Raw genomic sequence first — 27136 nt, 5'->3', positions numbered from 1 at the left:
GGGTATCACAAAAGTTAAAATAAATAATGTACAGAAAGGCAAAGAGCACTTCTCATTCCTTTACAGAATCTAAAATACTTGCCCTCATGTAAGAAGATATTGTGATGTCTGTGATCACTAGAAAATGTTAAAGGAGTTTTGAGGATACCAATATGTTAGAATATTAATTCCAAAACATGTTTAGGAGAGGAGGGATAGTTAGAGCTCTCTAGCAAAAATGTTACAAGAGTTTGCAACAATTTGTGATGCATTTTAAAAAATTAGAAAAGTTTAAAGAACAGATTACTACACATTTTATACACACATTCTATTTTGCTACATTAATTTAATATGTACATATATTTTGACAATAATAGCATATTTTTTAAATCTTTGGAAATAGAAGAGAAAAGAATTTTTGCAGAAACCAGACAGATCTTGCTACCTGTTTAGAAAATAGTTAGTGGTAGTGAAAGCCTATGCCTCCTTGACACCCAGCTGGGCAGTTGGGTGGATGGGATGCTATCTCCACTTTATCTTGGCTATGCTTCGCCAAGATAGAAAAAGAGGGTGTAACAAGGTGAAAGAGAAACTCTAAGGAAAGCAATTGCATCTTATTCTGCCTTTCTCACATTGAATTTAGAGAATATTGGGCATTCACACATTTGCATATTTTCAATTCTTTTTATTTACAGGTTTTTATATCCTAATAGTTCCATGAAAAACATATAAGCCACTTAAAGGGCAGGCATTATATATTCCTTGTAGAAAAATATAAAGAGAAATAATGTGTCTGTTATAAATAAAAGCATGATTGATTAAAAAGAGGTGAGACTTAGGTCCAAACCTACCATGTGTGATTGTTGGTTAAGATGGAATAGTTGGTGATGAGGGATATTAATACTGCATTTTCAGTATGGGGCAAAATGCTGGTCTTCATATGCTGCAAAGAAGTCTGAGGTTTATATTCTGAATTTTCTCACACTTTAATATTGATTTGACAGCCACATCTTAAAGTAATGTAATGTTGTGGGCGTGCAGTAATACTGAATACACATCAAAAATGTCAGTTTCATAGACATCTCTTAAAATCACCTAGAGCAGATGACACAAGCCCTTCCATTCGCTGAGGGAATACCTAGTGTTTACAAACTGCTTGCATTCGATCCTTTTGGGAAGACATTCTAGGTAGCCATTCCAAAGCCTACAGACATTCCAAAGCCTGATGTTGTTTATATTTCTTTTCTATTGTCTTTTTATTTCCCTCCTTTGGTTGTAACTATGACAAAAGTAATTTTTAAATTTAACTGCAGGTCACCAAAAAGATAGTGCCTTAGGGGGGGTAGCTACATTATTAATATTTGTGTTAAAACCTATAATATACTGAATATGAGAGAGATGGGAGAAATATATCTTTTTGTACAACATGTCTATACACAGACATACAGAGAAAAGGGGGAGACAGAGAAAGAAAAAAAAAGAGACAGACAGAGAAAGAGACAGACAGAGAGAGAGAGAGAGAGAGAGAGAGAGAGAGAGAGAGAGAGAAGAGAGAGAACAAAATAGCAAGATTGGAGAAAACACTCTGAACCTTTAGAAAATATCTTCTGGCTTCCACAAAACAATGAAAATGTTAAAACAAACAGACTAGAGACTAAGTCTCCAGTCACTCAGGGTCATGTCTACAGATATTTGGTTCAGTCTATACCTCGGGTGAAACAGATTAGACGAAAATGATGAGGGCAGTGTAATAGACACTGTATTCTCTACGATTGGCTGAGTGGTAAGTACGGTCCTGAGACTCAGGAAGGAAAGGCCACACACAGGCCAGAATATATTGACCAGATCTGTAGATTTCCCTTATTGGTCACCTGCCTCTCATAAGTCTGCCTGCAAGTAATACTTGAGGCACAATAGCTAAGCAATGTATGTAAGGGTTACTCTATATAAATGAGAAATAGATCAACTCTTAATTTTTAAAACATGTGAAACACATGTTCCCCAGGTAAGACCTTGCACTTCAAATGTCAGGCCAGAGTGAATTCCTGAAGCTAAGCTATAAAGTTCTAGAAATAGAGTTCATAATGAAAATGTTGACAGGCTCTTGGAGCCACTGTTGTATACAAAATTTAATATGTCACCGTGTTTTACAAGACTTTACTGGCAAGGAAGAAAATTAAAACATTTAGCGTCTTTCACTTCACCAAATTGCTTCTCTCCTCCACCACACGTTAGCATTTGCCATGCTGCTTCCTTTATAAACATCCTTGTTATTGTCACCACGCCGACCACACACATTCTCAACTCTGATCTCACATTTGCTTTCCAAAGCAATAAAATGTGTACTGGGGCATTATCGTGCAATCTTATTCACATTTTCTGAAGGCTTGTGAAGTTATAAGGATTCTGGTAGGAAAAGACTCAAGTTGTTTGCATAATTATATGGTCTACATAAATAATGCTGATCATTAAAATGCTTTCTAGGAAAAGCTTTTCAAAAAAGCCTTTTAAAGGAGAAACATTCCCATTATAGATATTTGTAACAAACTAGAGGGGGTGGGGGGAGAAGATAGCTTTGTTGGAAGAAATACATTTAGACCCCCTGAAAAACTAGAGCTACAGCTTGAGTGTTTTAAAATTGCATCAAGTATGGGGATGATTTCTTAAGTCAGTTGTAACTAATCAAGATGTATACGAACATATAGCTGTTAAACTAGACTGAGTCTCTAAACCTAAGGAGTATCTTGTGTCCTTAATAACCATTTACATTCATGATACATTAAAGGACAGCCAGCCAGGGAACTGGCCAAAGCGCAGTTCACATGCCTTTCTGGAAGAAAAAAGAACACTTACCATGCTAGTACAAAGACAACTTTTCAATGCCTCCACAAATTTCACTTAGTATTGCAGAGTGAGAAGAAAGGAGTCTACTTCCCAATCATCAAATGATATCAGACTCTAAGTATTAGACATGTATGTCCTAGCATAGTATTATTTTAAGTTTGATGGACTAGGTAAAGGTGCTAATTCTGGAGAACCCTAGCACACAAAGCTGTAAAAAGAACACGTGAGCTCACCTTTCTACACAGGACTCATTTGGGTAGAGATTAACTGCCTATATATGAGAAATAGGTCAGATGTTCACAGAGAGCAAGACAGCAAGTCTTGTGGCTGCCCTTCCCACAGGAAAGGAATATTTCTTCATGCATTTCTCTTAAATACTTCCAGGGAATTATGTTAAATCTTCTCTGTTTTCCAGAATTGTTTAATATTGTGCTCCTATTGTTTCCTAGCCCCTCTGCTAAGTATTACAAGGTTATGGCTACAAAATTCATGCAAGACCAATCCACTGCCTCCTACTCCACTGTTTGGCTGGAGAAACTAAGCCGAACATGTCATGCATTCACAAAGGGAGTACACAGCTAGAGCCAGGCTCCAAGTCACGGCTGTCTCTGAACACTCCTAACTCCCATTTTATCTGTTCAGCCAATGAAATTTATAAAGGATTGACACAGGGAAGCTAAAGCAGATGCCTCTGTGATCAGTTGTTCTTTCTTTTATTAAGTCATTGATGAGCTACAGAAAATGTCTTTGTGTGAAGTTACATTATGGAGATACAGTGGTGCATGCTCTGCCCTTTGACAAATTATAGACAGAAAAAAAGGTTGGAAACTTCTCCTAACATATGGGCTAAAGATACCTGAAAGCAGATCATTAGGAGTTTTCTTTTTAAAAAAAATCTAAATGTTAGCAAGAGAGATAAGGAAATGAAACATATAAGATAAATAATAAGCACATAGATAGCATAATGCATGTGCTTAGTGGTCTTTCTTTAAAACTGATTATACAGGCGGTTAGTTATTTTACATGAATCCAAAAATATAGGAACAGGCCAGACTTCTAAGGGCCTTTAACCTGCCATCAAGAGTTCTTCTTCTTCTATGCTGTGATAATGTGGCACACTATCATGAGTCAGAGACATGGTGGAGTTTAAAAGTTTCTAAGAGCCAGATCTATCTCACAGCCATTCATGGAGTGATACTTTTAGACATCTCCTTTCATTTCATACTTCAATCCATCCTCCCTACTTCTGAACCATGCAGCAGAGTCTCATGAACTTTGCAAGTTAATGAGAAAACAGCTTTATTTTTGTTTATTTGATGGTACTAAATTCTAGCTTCTGATATTTAGTTTCAGATAAACAGAGGATCTTTGACCTGCCACGATCAATTTATATTCTGACTCAGTGATTCCTTTTCTAAGGATTTTTCTAGAGAGCTTATCAAATATGACATTTTATTCACACATTCTTAATAGACTGTTCACAGAATTATGAACTGTCTGGTTGTATAAAACTATCTCACTTTCATTCTTTCCTTTAGCTACTTCCTGAAAAACACTAATCTACAACCTGTTTTTATTGATTATGTTTAACATTAAACATCATTATTTTAACACGAAATATTGTTCTTTGACTTATTTTGTTATATTTAGTGGAATATTCACACATGACATTCCACTAAATACAAAAACACACATTGATGTGCCATTGGAAATTAGAAGCAAAATATCAGTGTTTGAATGGCAAATCATGGACTACTATATAACAATCAGAAAGTAGACATATATAAGGAAACATAGAAATAGCTTCAAGATACATTACCAAGTAACAAAATAAGTCAAAGAACAATATTACTTGTTAAAATAATGATGCTTAATATTAAACGTAATCAATAAAAACAGGTTGTAGATTAGTGTTTTTCAGGAAGTAGCTAAAGGAAAGAATGAAAGTGAGAAAGTTTTACACAACCAGACAGTTCATAATTCTGTGAACAGTCTAATAAGAATGGACTCATGCATTTTAAAGAAAGAATTAGTTAGTATATTAATAATTTCTCACTAAAAAGTAAATTCCAGAAACAAACCCTGAGTATATGGAAGCAAGCTCAAGGTGCCCATGCATATCCTCTTCTCTTACATCCTTCAAATGAGGGGACCTCTTGGGCAGGATTTAATGGACATGATCATAGGGAAACAGCTGTAATATTGGGCTCTAGTGCACCCAATACACCAATGGACCTAACAGACAGTGTATGGATAAAAAAACAAACACAAAACAAAACCCAAACACTTTCTTATTTCTCATATCATATTTTAGTCTTTAGAGTGGAGTTCCCTTTCAAGACAGTCCAAAAAAATCCAATGCAATAAAATCAATCATGGCTGAGACTTAAAGTTGAATCTGTATAGGTAGCTTTAATCTTTACCATTGTTTCTTACATGGGTTTCATGTTGATAAAATGTTCCTGATAGAATCACTCTAAATGAACCCCAGGAGTGACCTTTTGTTAGGGGGGAAGAGCCCGGGGTTACAACAAAACTTATTTTGTTTTCTGTAAAAGGCATTTTCTTTCTTTCTTCTTCTTCTTCTTCTTTTTTTCTTTAATAGGTGTAATAGAACAACAGTCCAGAGGTTATAAATCAAATGGTGAGTTTTGAGACTCTGGTGTTCATCACCAGATTTAAGATATACAGAGAGGGAGCAAGGGAAGGAGGAGGAGGGGAGAGGAAGGGAAGGATGGGGGAGGGGAAGGAGACGGGGAAGGGAAGGAGGAGAGGAGGAGAGGAAGAGGGAGAGGGAGAGAGGGAGGAGAGAGAGGGGGTTTAGTAGGTAAGCAGGAGGTATCTGTTTTGTATTGATGGCCACATAGATTTGGTTGAGGATAAGTAAGTTTAGGAATACATTTTGCAAACCTAATAATCCAGTGAGCATGAAGGGAGAAAAGACAGAAAGCATCTCATATACTCACAACATACTGATGTCTACCAAGCTCTGAAATTGCATTTACTCTATGATTCTGAAGGAGTCATGGTATTCTGGGAAATAATGTCAGTATTTAGCTACCTTCCAGCAGAGAGCCCCATAGCTCTATGAGATCAACTTTTATCTACTGCCTTCATATAAAAGTTTTATGTTGAGAGAAATCCTACATTAAGAAACTGAGATAAATTCAGGGCAAAAAGATTCTCGTTGGATATTTGGAAGGTTTTCAAAACAAGTCTTTTAAGTAAAATAAAACTGCTCTGACCTCTGGTGCTAAGGTTTATGGAAACTTTGAAAGAATTGTTGCTTGTATCTGTGAGATTCAAAACCGTGTGTGTGTGTGTGTGTGGGCACGCGCGCGCACTTGTGTGTCTATGGATACTTAGTTTCAGCATATAATAAAGGAGGTAGATCATATAAAACCTTGTATGGTTATTTTATTGCTATGAAAAACATGATATTTTGTTTCTGTTTTGTGCTAAACTCATGACTCCATATCCAAGTCAAGTCACTCAGTGTAAAACAGAACATGCAGTGGCTTCAGGGGTTACAGTGACTCAGTTTCAATTATTCTCTCACCTCTAATAGAAGACATATTTAATGATTATGGGACAAGTGGCCAATTACTTTTATTGCTATAGATTACATAGATACAGATATAAATTAATAAGTGGACTATTAACATAATAATTTTAGGAGACATGAGTAATTGTGCCCATTAGTTTTACTCAGCATTTTCAAATATATACATTATTGACTCTGATAGGAAAAGAATATGTGTGCAACTGTATTTATGCTTGGTCTGCGGGCCCTTTGCTGTTCATCATGACAGGAAAAGAATGAGATGGCTTTGGTATTCTCCACACTGGTATTGCCTACCATCTGTTCCCGTTTGCTCTTCCATTTGTAGAACATTCTCTAGGTTTAAGTGACTTGCTACTCTGTAGAAAATAATTTGTAAGTCATGTAAACAAATTCCTTCTTTCAAAGATCTCCATGTAATTTTGTTGAATTGCTAAAATTTATCATAAAAAATGACAAAAATCTCAATGCCAGATCCTGATTTATAAAAGCATAAAATGTTCTTCTTTAACTGCTAAATTTTCACTAGATATATAGAGATGTACAGCTATGTTGCTTAGACTAATTAGAGGTGCTTCACAAAAAAATAGCACCACAACATAAGGCATTTTGTAAGCCAAGTATTGACTTTCTACTGTTCCTCTGTAAAATTAATATGATCTAGCTCTGCAAATGTATGCTGTAAGATATCCATAGAATAGTGTGCGGACTCATACCTTGGGAGGAGTGATGTAAAATGTACAGGAAAACTCTGGGGAAGCAGACTGTGCTAAGTGCCTTCTAGTTCATCACCATCATACATGAGCTATTCTGCAGATCATATTTTCTTGACCCTCATTCATTCCTCTCATAAATAAAGCAGAACGCACAGCTACAGTCTCCCAAACATGGATCCTCGGCTCTTTCGTTTGCAAGACTCACATGCCAAGTAAGATTTTTCTTAAGCAAACATGACATTCTTCTCATATCAGTATGTCATTTGTTACACAGGCATAAGCCTCTGTGATATACACAGGGATATCACAAACCCTGTGAGAGATGAGTATCACATCTGTGATAATATTGAAGATGTGAACAGAAAAGAAAAAAACATGTGGTTGTTATCCACTGATTTATTTTAGCTATTAGACCCTTTCCATTAGAAAACCATGAACAGCATAACGGAGATGCAAAGCACAACATTCTTCTGAGGCAGATTGAATTTGAATGAGCATTGATGATTAGCATTGCCACATGAATTGGAATTCATAACAATACAAAGAAAGTGAAAGACCGGTGGATAGATATTTCATTTAGTTTTGTTGACTTCTCTACACTGAAAGACCTAGGAAGTTCTCTGCCTCCAGAGATCTGCCCAACCTCTCAGGAATATGTTTTTATTCTAACTTATTGCCATGGCTAATTGAGAAACATAAAATCCCACTCTTTAAAGTTCAATGATTTAAGTTGAGGGCAATATCAGTGCTTATACAAGGTTTATTTAGCAATAATAATAATTTAAAAAAAACTGTAGAGGATTACACACAAAACAATTTCATTCATGTTCTCTCTCATTTATGTTTTAACCACAAACTAGTGATAGTATTTAGGTAATTTGGGGATAATTAGGGCTGTTAAAAATTATAGAGTCAGACAAATTTATTTCCCTGCTCATCAATGGACAGTAAACAGCACTCCTGTGACTGAGGAATGGAAGCTTTATTCCCCGACTGAACCTTTCAAAAATAGACTTTTCAGAGATTCCAAGGCCCGGGGATACATTTTCCAAACTGCTTCGCTGAATGAACTTGACCTTCTAGGCAAGATTCTTATATTTGCTCCCGTAGAGAAAAAGAATATGAGCATTTTTTCTTGCTGTTTTCTTTATATAACATTTGAGTGACCCGAGGCCATGCATTTTATTCTCCTTCCCGTCAGACAAGCTTTTCTCCTGTTTCCTTTTAAGCAAGAATGGAAAGGTCAGGTTATCATTTCACAAAAGGCTCTTTCTAGCTTCTCTCACCATAATATGCTTCCCCTAATTATTTCATAACTCATTTAAATGGGAGGCATTCTGGAAGGGAGCGCATAGAAACAACTCCTCAAGTAACTAATTATTTAAAAAAACACAAGGGAATTTTAATTATAATGCCTGGGTCATTTAAAAGCAAAATGGAGCAGTTTGCATCTTGAAATATCTATTGTAAGAGATAAGAAAAAGAAAACAACTCCCCAAATGACATAACAAAAGAAGTAAATGCAATTTAGTTGCTCTTTTATTGTCTTGGTCTTGAAGAATGAGGTCAAAAAAATGTATGCAATCTTGTCTTGATGCCTGAAATCACTTAAAAATAAAGTGTGTTCTTAGAAGACACATATGCTTATTTAACAAATGCATGTTCTCTATTTTTCAAGAGAGATGTGTAATATGTGTCTGTTGAATATCCAGCGGTGATAGTAAAATCATCTAGGAGACATCGTCAATTATTTTCCTCCATATAATTGATGTTTTCAAGAAACAGATAAAGGATTGATAAGGACAATCAATTACTGGCATTATTGTTTTTCTTCAGTTTGTATTTAGATATCTTAAACTAAAATTTTAAAAATGCATGCTTGTGTGATTAGTAAGAAGGAGGTTATCCAAGACCTTTAATTCTAGCTGTGCATAGAAGCTAAGTGACAGGAGCCTGTTTCGTGTCCTGTGTTAGAGAAATTTTGTACCAGTCTCTGTTCATAGAAAATCATATACCATCATACATTCTGCTCTGTCTGCCAGCTTTAGCATCCATATCTATTAAGAAATATGAATACAGGCATGCTAATAGATGTGTCTTCTGCAGAGCTCTACAAGGCAATTCTAGTGTTTTAATATGACTATATAAATGCTTGAACATTGACAAAAATCGAATCTACCTGAACACAGAGCTGTCTCATCAATCTTTGGTCACTATCACTTTATTCAGTTGAACTCTACCCAACTCCATCACTAAAAATGTAAGGACAAGATGTTTCTCTTAGGTTCTATATGCATACCTTGGTACCTACAGGGGATATGTGTGGGAAAACAGCCGTGTAAAGAGCAAGTGTATGTGTGTGTGTGTGTAGGATGTGGCTATGATTATATCATTGAAAAATAAATTGCAGTGGGTCTACTATGATTAGTCACAGGAAGTTTGTTCATATCTTCTTTTCTTAGTGCTGAAATGATTGAGTTCTTGGAAGAAGAGCACATATATGTGAAATTCAGAGTCTAAATCACCAAAACACATCACGAGTTCTGCTTCAGTAAATCTTTTACAGTTGAAAGGACATTAAGGAAACTAAGAAAATGACCCTGAGTCTTCTTCAGAAGGGATTGTAGCAATTCCCTCTTTAGAGAGAGCTCCTGATGTAGACAATAAGATTTGTATTAACAGCAAGGACAGGATTATGCATCAATTGGTCAGAAATGAATGTTTTAGCTAAAGGTTTGTTGAAAAGCATTATAGGTTGATTAAATTTTTTGAAATCTAAATTCAAGCTTGCCCACTTTTTCCACAGATCGCAATAGCAATGCTCTGATTTAAGGATATAACATTTATATACTGTGTTGACTGTATTGTCTTTAGATGACTTTTCAAGGGTTTTGAACTATCACTAGGATAATTGAAATTTTTCAGTTCATAACAATGATAAAATAATAGTCACAATCCTATCATGATTATAATTATTAGGTATTATAATAATACTATTCTTCTTAAGTGATAATCTTCTTGGCACTACAACTTTACAATATAGACAGCATTTAAAGTGACCACAGAGCTGATGTTTGGCATATAGCCATGGGAACCCAAGTTCCCATCCCCAGAATCTAAATAGATAAGGCATCATACCTATAACTCAAACTTATTCTAGATGAATTTGCCAGCTCCAGGCCAGTGATAGACAACAAGAGGCCAGCACCTAAGGAGCAATACCCAAGGCTGGCCTCTGGTGCCTACATGAACTACACATATGCGAACCCACACATAGATTTACAAATGGACACAGTTGGCACAGTCAAAATGGAGACACTCAGACAGTGTCAATATGTGAAGGAAAAACTGTGTCCTTAATTCTGTATATATTTATCTTGATATCGTGGGTCACAGAATTAGCCCATGCTCTTATCTTGAATTGGAACAAGTATTTCAGCATAGTGCATTTTCTAATATTAAAGTCACCTAGAAGTTTGCATGGTGTGAGGCAAAAGTGTTTTGAAAAATCATGTCTGTTTTGAATGACTGATTGGGCCTTTGCAATAGATCTAGAATCAAAATTCTTTAACAACTCATTATTAGCAAGCCTCCTGTCTGTCCTACTATCTCACGGGTACTAGGCAAATTTGTTGAATGTAATAACTTGAGCAACATGTAGGAGCGATTTTCTCCACTTTGCTATAAGACACTTACTGATGCTCCATCTCCACATTTGATAAACTTGTTGATTTAAAAACTTATTTTCCTGTGATGGTAGAAGTCCATGTTTTCTCTTCCATCATAAAGTATGTTTTTCTGGGTAACTTGAATCTCTGTTCTTAGAAATGAATACTCAAATTTAACTTAGATCATATCATTCCTTCTGGAGCAGGAGCTAAGGTTTTGAACTGACAAGATAATTGAGATATAAAACAAGTTGTCCTATCAAGGCTGGGCAGCTGTGAGGGCATCTAATTCTGATTGAGTATAATAAAGAAATAAAAATAGAAGCAGGGTAAAGAAGCAGGAAGGGAAAAAAGAGTGTGATGTGGCAGAACTCTCCAGATGCAGCCAATGCCTGTACCACCACTGGCAGGACACATGCCTCCAAATAACACAATGGATGTGTTAGGTCACACTTGGATAGTGTGGTAGAAAACAAAAGGCAGCTTTGCTGCTCCCCACATGTTCAACATTCTAGCTGTACTGACTGAGATGGGCGTAGCAAAGAGAGGCTTCAGTCTCTTAGCTTAAAACTATTAGGATACACATAAAATTCCCCACCAAAGCCAATCCCAGTCAAGTTACTTTCAAATGGAGATTGGAGAGGCCATTATTCTTCACTAATTGAACTCAAAATCACATTAAGAACAAAAGACCACCATTTTCATTAGCTTGATGCATTGCAACCTTTGAAAAGATATTGCCTGAGATTGTGCCCACCCCTGTTAGTTATCTTCTCTATGCTCTTTCCCTCTCCAGTGAAGTGTGTACTCAGGATTTAAAGAGCACTTATGAGGTTCCTGCAAACAGAATGAATGGTGCATGGCAAGATGACTGCATAAAGATGGTTGATCAAAGCACGATTTCATTTGCCACTTTTCCTTTTTTATAAAAACAAAACAAAACAACAACCACAAAACAAACACTTCGAGTGAGTCAAAGCAGAAGAGGGCCATTGCATTGCATGGCTTTTACACTGTAATTGAGGGTACACAAGAGCTATGTTTTGTTTTTGATTCTTGCTTTTTGTTTTTTATTTTTCTTACTCAGATAAAGCTGACTCTCACCTTTTAGTGGTAACTGGTTTATTGACTGCTAATGCTTTAAAAATAAGATTAGATCAGGACTATGGTCTTTATTGCAAGGAAGATATATTCCCCTTGTGAATTCTAGTGGTTTGGCAATCGTAACCTCAGCAGACATAACATTGATGTATTCTGTGTTGCTGAACAGCATGGTAAGTGTTTAAAATGCTGTGAAGAGCCTTATTGCATCAAAATGATACAATCTAATATTAGACTGCACCTCAATGACTACATCCCTGAGCCTACCCTTCCACAGAATACTGAAGTTAAAGCCACTTTATTTTAATATCTCACTGGGAAGGAATCATTCCTCACTTCACAACTGAAATAGTGAAAACGCAAAATTAAACCTGGATTGCAGGAAAATAGAAATTGTACCATTCAGGACATTTTCATTAGCCAGTATAGGGAAGTTGCCTCTTGAAACAGGGCATCAAACATGACACCTTGCTTCATTCCTATCAACAGAGGACCTGTGACCCTTTGGAGAGCTGATGGGAAGGGTCCAGCAGTCCAGAAATGTACATGCTACAGAAATGCAAGGTGCATGTCCCTCTCCCCAGATATAAAAACTTTCCCTACTTCTCAGTACTTATCCCACATGAGTCTCCTAATTAATCACAATTATTATAAATTCACATCCTCCCTATGAGATATATTCACCAATGAAATTCCACAAGCATATCTCTCTCCAGTTCCAGGTAACTTAAACCTTGGTATTCATGATCAGGATACCTTCCCACCTGTCTCTTTAGGACAGTGGTTCTCAGTCTGTGGGTAGCGACCCCTTCTTGGTGGACTGATCTTTTCACAGGGGTCTCATGTCAGATATCCTACATATTAGATATTTAAATTATAATTCATAATGGCAGCAAAGTTGCAGTTATGAATTTTATGATTGGGGATCACAAAAATAGAAGGAACTGTATTAAAGGTTTGCAGCTTTAGGAAGGTTGAGAACCATTGCCTTATGATGTCATTACTAAGCCAGGCAGGGTAACTTTCAGTATGATTGACCACATTTTGCCTGGCTGCTGAAAGGTTTCCAAGAAAATGGAACTGAAAATGTCAAACCCAAGTCATTCTAGGGCAAATCAGAATGGCTGGCCATTATTCTGTTGATAACCAACTACCCAGCCAAACACATCAGCTGTGAGAAAGTCTGGTCTAACTGGATATGGGTGAGCCTACTTTCCTTTGTTATAACAAAATACCATAAAATTGAGGAGTCTGTACATGATAGGAATTCTCTCTAACAGTTATAGAAGCTACTCATCCAAGATTAGACTGTCAGCATTACTTGGTTCCCTTGTGGCTTCCTCCAGGTCCCACCCCACTGACTCGCTATTTCCATAGGTCATGCAGCATGTTTTAGCTCACTATATGACCTCTTCTGGAGGCGCTACCTATCCATAGTCAAGTCATTATAGACACTAGTAAAAACAATGATGTGATACCTCTCCACAAGGATCTAGTACTGCATGGACAACAGGAAATGCTTAGAAAACTGAAAATTTGGAGCAGATACAGCAACATCCCGGGTCTCAAAAACACCCTGCCCTATTTAGTCAATTATGCATATTATTGATATCCATAAATGAAAAGGAAAGTGTCCATCTTATCCTTTGGCATTGAGTTGGGCACATCAATAAGGATGCTGCACTTGAAAGTACTAATAGGACATTTTTATTTCTCATTTGCGGTCTATGTTATGGACTTAGAACACTGACTGAAATAAAATGTACTGCTGTCAGGGCTTACGGCATTGATTTTATGAATGTTTAACACTACTGAGTCTGTAAAATAGAATTGAATAGGGTATTTTTTTCTAAAATCTTATTTAAAAAGTGTCCACCCATTCATGCAAGCAGTGAGTCCATGAGTCAACTTTGTTGTAAAAGCAGATTACATAAAGCTGTGCACACTGCTGAGCTGTACCTGCTGGTTTTCCATGGTAATTAAAAAAAAATTAGTAAAGGACTTTGTGGTATGTCTCATTTAATCTTCTCTTAGTTCTCTTACAAATGTGCATTGCTGGTAGAAGTACTAATATGTGACATTATGGACGTTTCTCAGAATACTAAAAACAGAATTAGCATAAGAACTATAGGCGTGTCGCCAGGTACATTATCACCTAAGGATGAAGGTCGTGAGATCATCAGATGTCTGTAAGCCCATGCCACTACATACAATGCCCATTTAGAATCCTCCTTCATGGCCATCAGCAGATGTGAGATACATGAATAAGGGGACAGCATCAACCCCAAAAAGGAAGCATTCTGTTACTTTAGACCACATATTGAAACTGGAACATATTATTCTAAGGAAAATGAAAAAGGAAAAGAGAAATATTACATGTTTTTACTTACATGTGAAAGCTGAATTATTGAACTCAGAAAACAGAATGATAATCACGAGAATCTTGGTGGGTTAGAGGGGAGAGATATGAATGGGAGCTAGGAGTTACAGTTGTACAGAGTATTAGTTTGAAGAAGAAACATAGATATTCTAGACTGATGACTCAGCATAGTGACCACTGTGGTAATTGTAATGCATGCTTTGCCATTGTTTAAAGAATAATTTCAAATGCTCTCACTATACAAAAGTAAGTAAAGTTAGCTTGATATAATTGCAAATGACCATACGTCAGCTTATAGATTGTAATTGTTTTAATTAAAAATAGGTTTTAAAATGTGCATTGCCTTTACAAGGACTATTCCTCACTCCCACAAAGGATGGAAGAGATTAAAGAAGTGGGACAGAAGGAAAGATCTACATACCTGCTACCGTAACTTTTGCTGTCCGACTAATAATTGAGCCAGAATCTCCTAAGGCTGCTTCACACTGGTAAAGTCCTTCATCTGGCTTATGGTGTCTGGAATGAAGGATGTTTTGTATCAACAGAGACCCATTAGGAAGTTGCTGCTTTCTGTCATCCATGCCCAAGGCTAGGATGAGGCCATCTTTCTTCCACTTGATGACTGGAACTCCTCGGTCAGACTCTGCAGAGCAGTTGAGCAGGACATTTCCTCCCCGCATTGTGACAGCATCAGAAGGTTCAGACACAAAATGAAGTGATGTGAAAGGTTTAATTTGGAAACCTGAAAGAAGAGAGCACAAGGGAAGTAAATCCATGCAGTCTGAGAAGCTGCAAGATCAATTTCTCTAGTGTTTTGTCACAAGTCTTATTTTCTCAAAAAGCAGTTTTCTCATTTTGTTTTGTTTTTATTTTTACCCCCAATTACAGATAAATTTAAGTGCAGGAATTTATGTTTATGTGCTAAACATAAGACAAATACTTATGTGAGCAACAATTTATGAAGCAATTCACCCTGAAAATGGTATTAGAAAAGATAATAATTCATAAATAATTATAGATAAGAATCATTTGTTACTTGAAAACTTTAGACAAGGTAATTAGTATTTGCCACATAAAACCAGAAGATGTTGTGTCTGATCGGTCAATAGTGTGATAGCTAAAATATGTTGGACCTGATTAATCTCATTATTTACATTTTAGTATAGTGTTTATTAGTCTTCTGATTGATAAATCCAAGGCCTTGACAAGTTTTCAGGAGGTCATAGGCTTTGATCAATTTGCTCAGACAGCTGTGCACCTAAGTCATTCAAGTCAAGACCCTTTCAATTTTCACAATCTCTGAGGCTAACAAGTCTAGCATATCCCTTGATCCCAAGATTGCTTTCCAACATCTGATCTTTGCTAAACTGTAACTGTACATCCTGGCTACTATTTTATCCCACTTTCTCCTGGACGATTTTGCATAAAAAAAAGACATGTGATGATCAATTTCATGGAAGTGTACCCTTATTCATTTAAAGCTACATTTAATTTTGTAAAAAAAAATCCATAAATCAAATTGTAGCTTTCATTTTTCTCATGATGAGAACCACAGATTCTTAGCATTTTTAATATATCTAGGAGGGGAATGCTGTTGGTTATTTTGGGAAAACTTGCCAGTTTTCTATGATTTAAATGGCAGACATCTTAATTAATGTAATCAGTATGATCATTAAGAGTTGAACCAAGTTGGTTCTCATGGTCAGAATTATTCCTCCTTATATGCCTTAAATATGTGCATTCCTAAATGCCATTGTAAGTCCTCAGAACTCATGCCTTTCACCTGCAAAGTGGAAGTACTCATGGCAACCCATGATCTTTCAGTGGAGCCCCTATTTTGGAAAGGATTAACCCAAGAATGAGTCAAGGAAATCTATCAAGTGAACTTACCAAGTCTATTGAGATGCAGTTAGATTCTAAGTCAATAGCCAATTTGTAAGAAAGACGCTATTTCTAGCAAATACCTAGCTGGAGGTACACTAAAGGTGGGAAAGCGTCCAAGAACTCTAAGGTTATTGAATGTCAAGATGTCCCATCAGAATAATGTCCACAATTTACATTTAAGTTACATTAAAACAGAGAAAATAAATTTAGAATGGAAGACGAGGCAACTATATTAAAAAAAAACATTTATTGCATTTTTGTTCTACTCGGGGCCTACATTTTAAACACAACCTCATGCTGAGTACATTATTTATGTCACAGAGCACATAATACATTTAGCACAGCTGTTTATGACAGCATGTTAATGAGCATATTGTGCCCATTATCACAAATAAATAACCTCCTTACTCTGAAACAGGAGGCTATGACAGTTTTCAGTGCTGTGAGTACATGGTTTAGGGAAGTTAAGTAAAGATTAATTTTTCTGTAATACATTTACCCTTGCTGCTTGTTGGTAATTTGAGCTTTTTTTGTACTCCTTATAACAATTATCCTTTAAATATATGGCTTTGAAATTACAAAAGCTCTTTGCTTCCAGGAGCTAGCCTTACTTAATATTTTAGAAGAGTCAGACCCAAAGTGAGAAGAGTTATTTGAGAATTGACAAATGACTTTAATGTCAATGTTTCAGCATGCATGATGCTCAGGCTGTCTCTGACCCTCTTGTAAGGTGCCTCAAGTGTCTAAGAAATAATCCATTAATGTATCAGCTACTGGTAATGTAGATTAACAACCTTTAACTTTCTCTTAACATGTTTGAAAAGTGGGTTATATGGTGGCTTCAACTGGAGAGAGAGACAACAGGAAGGGAGAGAAGGTCACCAAAACCACTAAGAATGTTCAGAGTAACCACAGGGAAACACAATCTTTTGTCAACCAACATTAAATAAATTATACATGTGTGTATGCATTATATGTCTGTATGTGTGCATATTAATGGAGTTATGCCGCATGGGTAGTAGTATTCCCATTAAGAGCCATGAGGTAGCTAATGAAATCCCCATTCCCAGGCATGAAAAACCTACCAGTTCCCATATTGTTGGTAGGAGGAAAAGATAATGGTCTTCAAAAACACTATGAGCCATATCTTGTTAGCTATGATGGTTTATATGAGAAATGTCTCTCATAGGTTCTGGCATTTTAACACCTTGTCCATATCTGATGGTATTGTCTGGGGAGCTTTAGGATGTATGGTCTTGCAAGAGAAAATGTGTCCCTGGAGGTGTGATCTGGGTGCCTGCAGCCTCACCCTACTTCTAGATTGCCCCCTCTGCTTTGTGTTTGAAGTTTAATGGGACTTCTCATCTTCCTGTTCTTATTTTCCTCTCTGCCATTTAATGCTATGGTTGCCTGCCACAATGGATCCTTAATTCTCTAGAAGTCTAAGTCAAAATAAACAGTCGCATAAGGAAATAGCTTCTAGGCATGGTATTTTATCACAGATGCAAAAATGTAACTAATATAGTTGACGTCTTGAGTGTAAAGCTATTGCTGAAGACACCATAAACTTTGAATACAGACTTTGGAGACATTGACCTGGAAGTTATCTAAAAGACTCCTCCTTGAGCACTGGCTCTTCTAGTATTGGAAGGTGCTGTGCAAGCTGCCGGGGGTGAGGAACAGTCAGAAGACTTCCAAGCTGCAAAGCCTGAGAACTCTAACAATGACTGGCCTAGCAATGTCCCCAAAATAGACTGTCACTAACATCTTCATAACCAACAACTGTCTATTTAAACCTAATGACTGCTCAACAGGAGGGAAATCATGTCTTATTCTTTATTGTTAGCCCACTAACCACAGTGCTTGGAGAGGTCATAAACCTGAATGGAATTCCTACTATCATTTCCCTAAATCAGCATGATTTCTAACTGTATATTCTAAATAGGATTCATTATGTCCAGAGATAAGCACAGTTTCACCTTTCATCAAAGATGTTCCTTTGTGCAATAGGTGGAGACAAGTACAGAGAGACATAACTGCCCAGAATGTGGAAGAAAGTAATGACAGGGTGGCCAGCCACAACTGGTACATCTGTAACTCAACTCTTCCACCAAAGGCTCAGGGAAAAATCAATCACAGAACAGTGGGGAGGAAAGATGACAAGAGCCATGGGCCTAGTATGTCTGCTGCTTGATCATTAATCCGTGGTATATTTGGGAAAATGTACCCAGCAAATATCAATTCTATGACTGCATGAACATGGCTGGAATAATGGCATTAGCTGACGCCAATGGAGGAAATGGAAATTCCACATGATCTCACCCCTAGGAGTTGATCTTTGAGAAGCTAGGAATTGATGAGTACCAGATTCTGTAACTTTAATTATTTCAAACCTGTTTTTAATGAAGGTTCTTAAAAGTTTTAACCTTCCATATAGTTCACCATCTACCAGCGGTATGGTAAAAGAAAGGATACAGGGAGTAGGGGGAAAGTAGACCTGTTTAGAAAGGTTCTGTGGGACAACTCTCATCTGTGTTGTCTGGAAATCAGCTGTTCAGTTCACAGGTTCACAGGCAGTGGCAGTTCGAGCCACTCACAAATACCTCACAGATACACTAGCAGTCCAGTTCAGTAGAGTTAGGTTAGAAATAGTGGTGACATGACCTAGCAGAGACAGCCAGGCCTCAGCCTTGGCACTAGTTATCAGGAAAGACCAACAGGAACACCAAGAGAAGTTCTCAACTGTGCCTCTCTCAGGGATGCAAAGATCAGCAAAGACTTGAGACTCACAGGCTTTCCACAGCTAACTGTACCAGCAAGACAAATCTCTTTCTTCATCACTGTCCATTGAGTACTATTTATGCCCACCAAACATCATGTGTCCTTCATGGGCCTTGCCTCAGCGTGGCTCTTGGGTCAGCACCAGTCTTGTTTCAGCATGTGCATCCAATCAGCCCGAGTCCTTGGAAGTGGCAACAAACTGCAGCACACCACCAGACATTTTGTTTTGGTGCATTTCTCTCTATGGTGTCCTGACAAATGTAGTTCAACTATGCAATGTAAGGCAGACCAATACATGTGTGCTGTTAGCAAAGAATCTTTCAGCCCATGTTCTTCCACGTGCTCGCTTTAGTAGAATATCACGTTTCCTGTGTCTGCTTCAGAGAAATGTTGCTTCATCTGTCTGCCTTAGTCCTTCACACCGGTGTCCACTTTAATGAAACATTCCTTCGTGTTTTTTCCCCAGCGAAACACAATTCAAAAAACTTCTCAGAGAACCCTTATGTTTCCACTTCAAGATTCTTCCAGAAACAAGTTACTGCATAGTTTGTCCAGTTCCAAGTGGACATATCTGGACACATATGCATATGAGTACTGAAATCGGTATTTTATATGGCTATGTGTACATGTGTATATGTATACATGTAACACAATAATTAAAGAAGATATCATGAATTTTGGAGGTGGAGAAACAGTAGGAGTTAGGGAGAAAGAAGGGCAGGAGTGATGTAAACGCAGAGCTTAGATGTTAAATAAACATGGGTCTCCAGCTTCTGGCCTTTCTAAATGTGGACTAGAGTAAATCTTTAGCCAAAACATAAGTGAAAGTAAAAGATAAAGGATTACACACACACACACGTGTGTGTGTGTGTGTGTGTGTGTGTGTGTGTGTGTGTATGTGCATATACATATACATACGCATACGCATACGCATATGCATATACATATACATATATGCAGGTAATAGTGTCTGCATTTTCTTGCAGAAAAGGACCTATTCTTTAAATGTGCTCCTAAGAAGAAATGCTATTACTAATTTTAGTTTTGTCAGATGTAAAAACAAATAAGCAAAAAAGGTTTGATAGCTATTCTTTGTGGTCAATTTGTGAGAATTTATACTCACAAAGGGAAACAACATATGGGCAAGCTTTTGAGAGTGTTTCCCAGAGGTATTAGCTGAGGTGGGTAAAGCCAACTTGTACATGGTTGGGTATATCCCTTAAAAAGGGGGACCAGTTTGACTAAATGGGAGGGGCAGTCAGAAAACCAGACTTGCAGTTATATCTCCAACCATCTGTTTCTTGCTCAACAACATGCACCAATCCAAACCAACCTTGTCACTGTTGCTACCATGCCTCCCCACTCTCCATGTCAGATTGTAAATTCCTCTTAACTGTGAGCCAAAATAAATTATCCCTCCATAAAATTTGGGATGAGGCAAATATTTGTTTGCAACAAGAAAAACTGGATAAAACTGACAAGTACTTCCAAATTATATTGAATATCTAGAGGTAGAAACTATACTTAAACCATTTTTAAAAACTCTCCTAAATAATTCAGGGTAAAACCTGTTTGTGTAAGTTTATGTTCCATTGGGTTTGATGTCCCTATCTTGCCGTATTTTTGCTCATATCAAATCCTCATGAGTCACATAGGCAGGATAACCCAGAATGGCCATATGACATTTTATCTACAATATCAAACATTGTTGAATGTGAAAAATAATTCCCGGCAGAATCAGAAACCTTGTTCTGAGTCCATGGTGTGAAAGCTTGCTGTTAAGACGCGAAAGGTAAGAGACAAATTGATAGAAAGCAGCACAGACATGAAATGAAGTTCCTGAAAGTGCCCAAGATTAGAAAATGTCACACAAATCCCCACAGAATCACTTTGCATAATTTCATCTATTTTAACTCACATATACTTTAAGACGCTCAGAGGTTTTGATGGTGCCCAAATCCTCAGAATTGAGACAGACAACCCCAGACACATCGCCCCTCCTTTAGACAAACAAATCTATGTTAAAGGAAATTAAAATAATTTTGGGAGAGATATAACCTTCTTTGGTATCCCAAGACATCAAGAATATGTGGCATAGTAACTCTGGTATTTAGTTCTGACAAAATTGTAAAATAATTTCAAGGCTATGTATTGAACTTGGGGACAAAAATCCACTACAAAAAATTGAAGGAATCAACAGAACTAAACACATGAATATCATGGGGGTTCAGTAGATAACATTGTAAAGATTGGAATAGGTTTCATACTAGCAAAGTCAACAGCACCTGGGAACAAGCTGAAATATAATTGTAGACAGTGCAATGACCTGTCAATCATAATGGTAAGGGCAGTGCCTAGCAACCTGCATTTGGTACTCATTTCAGGGGACTCATAAGTAACTGAAACTTAGGAGGCTACCCCCTTTCCATATTTTTTAAATATAGTATTTGAAGTTCTAGCTCGAGCAGTTAGACAACATAAGGAGGTCAAAGGGATACAAATTAGAAAGGAAAAATTCAAACTATCACTAATTGCAGATGATATGATAGTATAATTAAGCGACCTAAAAAACTCCACCAGAGAACTCTTACAGCTGATAAACAACTTCAGCAAAGTGGCTGGTTATAAAATCAACGCAAGCAAATCAGTAGCCTTCCTATACTCAAAGGATAAGCAGGCTGAGAAAGAAATTAGAGAAATAACACCTTTCACAATAGCCACAAACAATATAAAGTATCTTGGTGAGACTCTAACCAAACAAGTTAAAGATCTGTATGACAAGAACTTCAGGTCTCTGAAGTAGGAAATCAAAGACCTCAGAAAATGGAAAAATCTTCCATGCTCATGGATTGGCAGGATTAATATAGTAAAAATGGCCATCTTGCCAAAAGCAATATACAGATTCAATGTAATCCCCATCAAAATCTCAACTCAGGTTTCTATGGAGTTAGAAAGAGCAATTCTCAAATTGATCTGGAATAACAAAAAACCCAGGCTAGCTAAAACTATTCTCAACAGTAAAAGAACTTCTGGGGGAATCAGTATCCTGGAGCTCAAGCAGTACTACAGAGCAATAGTATAAAAAACTGCATGGTATTGGCACAGGGCAGGCAAGTAGATCAATGGAATAGAATTGAAGACCAGAAATGAACCCACACACCTATGGTCACTTGATCTTTGATAAAGGAGCTAAAACCATCCAGTGGAAAAAAGATAGCCTTTTCAACAAATGGTGCTGGTTCAACTGGAGGTCAGCATGCAGAAGAATGTGAATTGATCCATTCTTATCTCCTTGTACTAAGCTCAACTCTAAATGGATCAAGGACCTCCATATAAAACCAGTCACTTTGAAATTAATAGAAAAGAAATTCAGGAAGGCCCTTGAGTACATGGGCACAGGGGAAAAGTTCCTGAACAGAACACCAATAACTAATGTTCTAAGATCAAGAATTGACAAATGGGACCTCATGAAATCACAAAGTTTCTGTAAGACAAAGGACACTGTCAAAAGGACAAAAGGGCAAACAACAAATTGGGAAAAGATCTTCACCAACCCTGCATCCGACAGAGGGCTAATATCCAATACATACAAAGAACTCAAGAAGGTAGACTCCAGAGAGCCAAATAACCCTATTTAAAAATAGGGTACAGAGCTAAACAAAGAATTTTTACCAGAAGAATTTCAAATGGCGGAAAAGCACCTTAAGTAATGTTCAACATCACTAATCATTAGGGAAATGAAAATCAAAACAACCCTGAGATTTCACCTCACACCAATCAGAATGGCTAAGATTAAAAACTCAGGAGATAGCAGGTGTTGACGAGGATGTGGAGAAAGAGGAATACTCCTCCACTGCTGGTGGGATTGCAAGCTGGTACAACTACTCTGGAAATCAGTCTGGCAGTTCCTCATGAAACTGGACATGACACTTCTGGAGGACCCTGTTATACCACTCTGGGCATATACCCAGAGGATTTCCCAGCATGCAATAAGGACACATGCTCCACTATGTTCATAGCAGCCTTATTTATAATAGCCAGAAGCTGGAAAGAACCCAGATGTCCCTCAGTGGAGGAATGGATACAGAAAAATATACAATTCCATTGGTATATTTATGCAATGGAATACTACTCAGCAATTAAAAACAATGAATTCATGAAATTCATAGGCAAATGGTTGGAACTGGAAAATATCATCCTAAGTGAGGTAACCCAATCACAAAAAAAAAAAATACACATGGAATGCAGTCACTGATAAGTGGGTATTAATTAGCCCAGAAGCTCTGAATACTCAAGACACAATTAACATTTCAAATGATTCCCAAGAAGAAGGAAGGAGAGGTCCCTGGTCCTGGAAAGGCTTGATGCAGCATTGTAGGGGAGTACCAGGATAGAGAAATAGGAGGGAGGTGATTGGGGAATGGGTGGAGGAAAGAGAACTTGTGGGATTTATGGGGCTGGGGGAACTGGGAAAGGGGAAAGCATTTGAAATGTAAACAAAGAATATAGAAAAATTTTTAAAAAGTAGATAGTGAAGCACCCTGATCGTGATTATGACCTGGAAAATGTTTATTTTAAAGCATTTTGTCACTCTGTTCAAGTGGGATTTCTGATTTTCTGTGGCTGTAGAATATTCATTTATGTGACTATGGTATGCCTAATAAAAGACAACTAATCTGTAAATAACTGTAAATTAATCATAAGTGAGGTTGAAACCTAGCATCTCTGCCCTGCTTTATGGAGCCGTGTCTCAGGGAGCCCAGGATCCTGAAGCTACTGAGGAACGTGCATGGGCTGTTCACTAACAATGTCCCTTGTGCTTTTCAGGTTGGGCTTACAGGGGGACGAGCAAGTTCCTCAGGCAGAGTCCATTGTGGATGGGTTCTCCAAGCACTTGGTCTCAAAACACTCCTATGGCCCTGAAGAAAAGGATATGATTGTGATGAGGGACATCTTTGGCATCAGACATCCATCTGGACATTTAGAAAATAAGACTAATGATCTTGTGGTTTATGAAGACTTCAATGGCTTTTCGGCAATGGCTAAAACTGTGGGGTTACCCACAGCCATGCCAACCAAAATGTTGCTTTATGGGGAAATTGAAGCCAAAGGCCTAATGGGGCCATTTACAAAGGAGATCCATGGGCTGATATTGGAGTGGATTAAAGCAGAAGGCATTGTATTTAACACACAGAGCACAATCAAGCTATAAATGGGGATTTATTTTCCTAGGCACCACTGTTTACCTTGTGTTTACTTTAACAACGGTTACCTTGTGTATGACAAACATGTTTGCTGATGTGCTTAAGCATGAAGCATGATATGTTTTGAGTAAGTTCATGCAATGGTGTTTTTAAAATTCAAATCTCTATTTTAGTAAAGCTTTTGGAGTAGAAGGTTCCAGACATTATAGAAACCTTTAATAAGTCTCCTGTTTATTTTTTTGTGTGTATGTAAAGGTGATAATGATCATATCTTGTTAATTCATTGTGCTTCCTTCTTCCTGAGAACATATCATCAGCAAATGCAGTTGTACTATTTCTTTTCCCAACAAAAAACAACTTCATGTAGTTATATTTTTGTACTTTTCAAATTTATTCTGCTACTTAACTTTTACACTGACATATTGAAAAAACAATAGCAAAAGTGCTATCTCATGCCTTTTGTAAAGTTATGATTTATTTAGTAAATTTTTTTGAAAATCAAAAAAAAAAACCAACTCTATTCACAAACTGGTAAGTACCTGGACCACAGGGAGGTTATAATATTTCTCAGACAGCTCGTTCATAATTATATATGTGAATACATATAATATATATGGCAATTGAGCCAACTCTTCTAAAAATTATTTTCTTGATACTTCATTTCAAACTTCTCTTTAAAAGACTGAAGAAAGATGAGAAAGGAGTCAAGACATAGACCAATATTTACAGTATCAGAGCTCCCTTTATTATAGAACTCTGCTGAGGTTTTCCCCCTCACTGTCTACCCCCAACAAAATCCTTTATAAAGTAGAAAAATAATCCTTCTTTGAGTGAAACTTATAGAAACAGCTATTAAATATGTCTTTTGAAGAGTCTACAGTGACAATTCCCTCCTCAAGGGGGTTTTGGTTAATGAGATATTCTGTATGGCCTTCACTCCTCCTTTTTAATTGATTCTAACTCAACAGTATAATTGTGGTTTTCTAGAATACTGGAGTGTCGAACATATAACTGGATATTGTGTCTACTGGCCCAATCTAGTGTCAAGATGGCCAAACCACAATTATGCTTATTCTGTGTAGTCTGAGGAGGTAATCTCTGAACATCATATTGATCTAAGACTACTAATCAGATTGTTCAGACAGAAAATGTGTATATTCACCAAAGGCCCAGCACAAAAGAAGTGAGTGAAACTGAGTCCAGATAAGGCCTGAATATCTGCACATATTTATACATAACCAAGTAAGTAGCTCAACTTAATTCCCAGAAAAAAAGTATTTGGAAATTGGAATAAATTGCTTTTTATAAAACATAGGCAACAACACAATCATTACTATACTATTGGCTTCCAAGCACCCTGGGTAATATGTCTTTGCTCTGTGCTCCACCACTCTTAGCATTTCATACTTCTCTGAGAAACTAGGCATCAAAAACACGCAGAGTAATTTGTCATATGTTGAAAAGACTGTACTCATTCTAGCTCTTGAGAGAGACTAATAGATTCTAACACCAGACAACTTTAGTTTTCTTTGCGAAGAAAGAGGAATCAGGAATGAATTTGGTGTGTGGTATTTAGCCCTCAATGTAAATAATGCAAAGAAAAATATTCCTGGAAGAAAAACTGGTGCATTTTATAAAGAATCATTGAAATGCAGAGAAGAACAAAGATTTAAATGAAAAGTTTAAAGGAAGAAAATTTATCCCCTATTACACATACTAAAGTAAATAGTCTTTTACAATAACCAATATGTCCTAATCCGTTAGGAAAAACAAAAACTGATAGATCTATTACACTAAAATATTTTTTTTGTTTATATAAAAACTCAAATTTATTTAGTGTGTTTTGTGTGTTGTGGTTTTATTCTTTTTCTTTTCTTTACTTTACTTTTATTTTATTTTGTGTGTGGCTGTTTTGCCTGAATGTGTGCCTGTGTACCATTTGCATGTCTAGTAACTTCAGAAGTCAGAAGAAGGTGTCAGATGCCTTGGCTTACAAATGCTTGTGAGCTTTTATACTGTTGGCCCTCTGTTGGCAAGACTTCAGCAGTTCTACTGGAGTCACCCACAGAAGCTCCTCCAGGGATCTTGTTCTTGCATAGTTTGTGTGATTCTGCGTGGTCTGATTTGGCAATATGCACTGAACGTGTGCCATCAGTGTGGCTTTTGGTCCATGAAAGAAGAATTGTTCATTTAAGCTGGAGTAAGGGAATTTGGATGGATTTTTAAATTTTTTTTAAATTTTATTTATTTATTTTTATTGGATATATTCTTTATTTACATTTCAAATGATTTCCCCTTTCCTAATCTCCCCCCCCTCGAAAATCCCATAAGCCATCTTCCCTCCCCCTGTTCCCCAATCAATCCCCTCCCTATTCCCTGTCCTGGTATTCCCCTACACTGCTGCATCAAGCCTTTCCAGGACCAGGGGCCTCTCCTCCCTTTGATGCCCAATAAGGCCATCTTCTGCTGCCTATGTGTCTGGAACCATGGGTAACACCATGTACACTCTCTGGTTCATGTTTTTATCCCTGGGAGCTCTGGGAGTACTGGGTAGCTCATATTGTTCCTCCTATGGTGCTGCAAACCCTTTCAGCTCCTTGGGTCCTTTCTCTAGCTTCCCCATTAGGGACCCTATGCTCAGTTCAATGGCTGGCTGAGAGTGTTCCCCTCTGTATTTTTTAAGACCATCTACTGAGCAAACAAGAATATGCTAGTCTTGGTTCATAAACAAGAAAGACACCAAGCAAGCAACCAAACGAATTAAAAGCCTTTAAGACCTTCAAAAATAAAAGTTAGAATCAAAATGGTTGTAAACTTTTGAGCGGGTGCTGGGAATCAAACCTTAATTCTCTAGATTAAGAGTGCATGCTCTTAAAAGTGAACCATCTCCCAAGTCCCAAAGTGAATCAGTTTTAAACGTTGAGCCTTCTGTACACTGCACAAGCGACCTGTATGCCCATCCAGGAGTCTCAGGTTTAACTGGACCTTCGCATACTCTATTTTATCTGGCCAGTCTG

General features: G+C 37.2%; 1 protein-coding gene across 1 annotated transcript in view; it reads right to left on the bottom strand.

The window, feature by feature from the left end:
- Positions 1–27136, bottom strand: part of Dcc (DCC netrin 1 receptor) — a 1165761-nt gene that overhangs the window by 744988 nt on the left and 393637 nt on the right. Inside the window, exon 2 of the mRNA XM_052155825.1 lies at positions 14672–14992. Coding sequence (XP_052011785.1) covers positions 14672–14992 — 321 coding nt within the window. The remainder of the gene's footprint in view (positions 1–14671; positions 14993–27136) is intronic.

This window comes from Apodemus sylvaticus, chromosome 13 (assembly GCF_947179515.1).
Source record: "Apodemus sylvaticus chromosome 13, mApoSyl1.1, whole genome shotgun sequence".
Taxonomy (NCBI): Eukaryota; Metazoa; Chordata; class Mammalia; order Rodentia; family Muridae; genus Apodemus; species Apodemus sylvaticus.
Note: the sequence above shows the minus strand (reverse complement) of the source record. Positions and strands in the feature narration are given on the sequence as shown.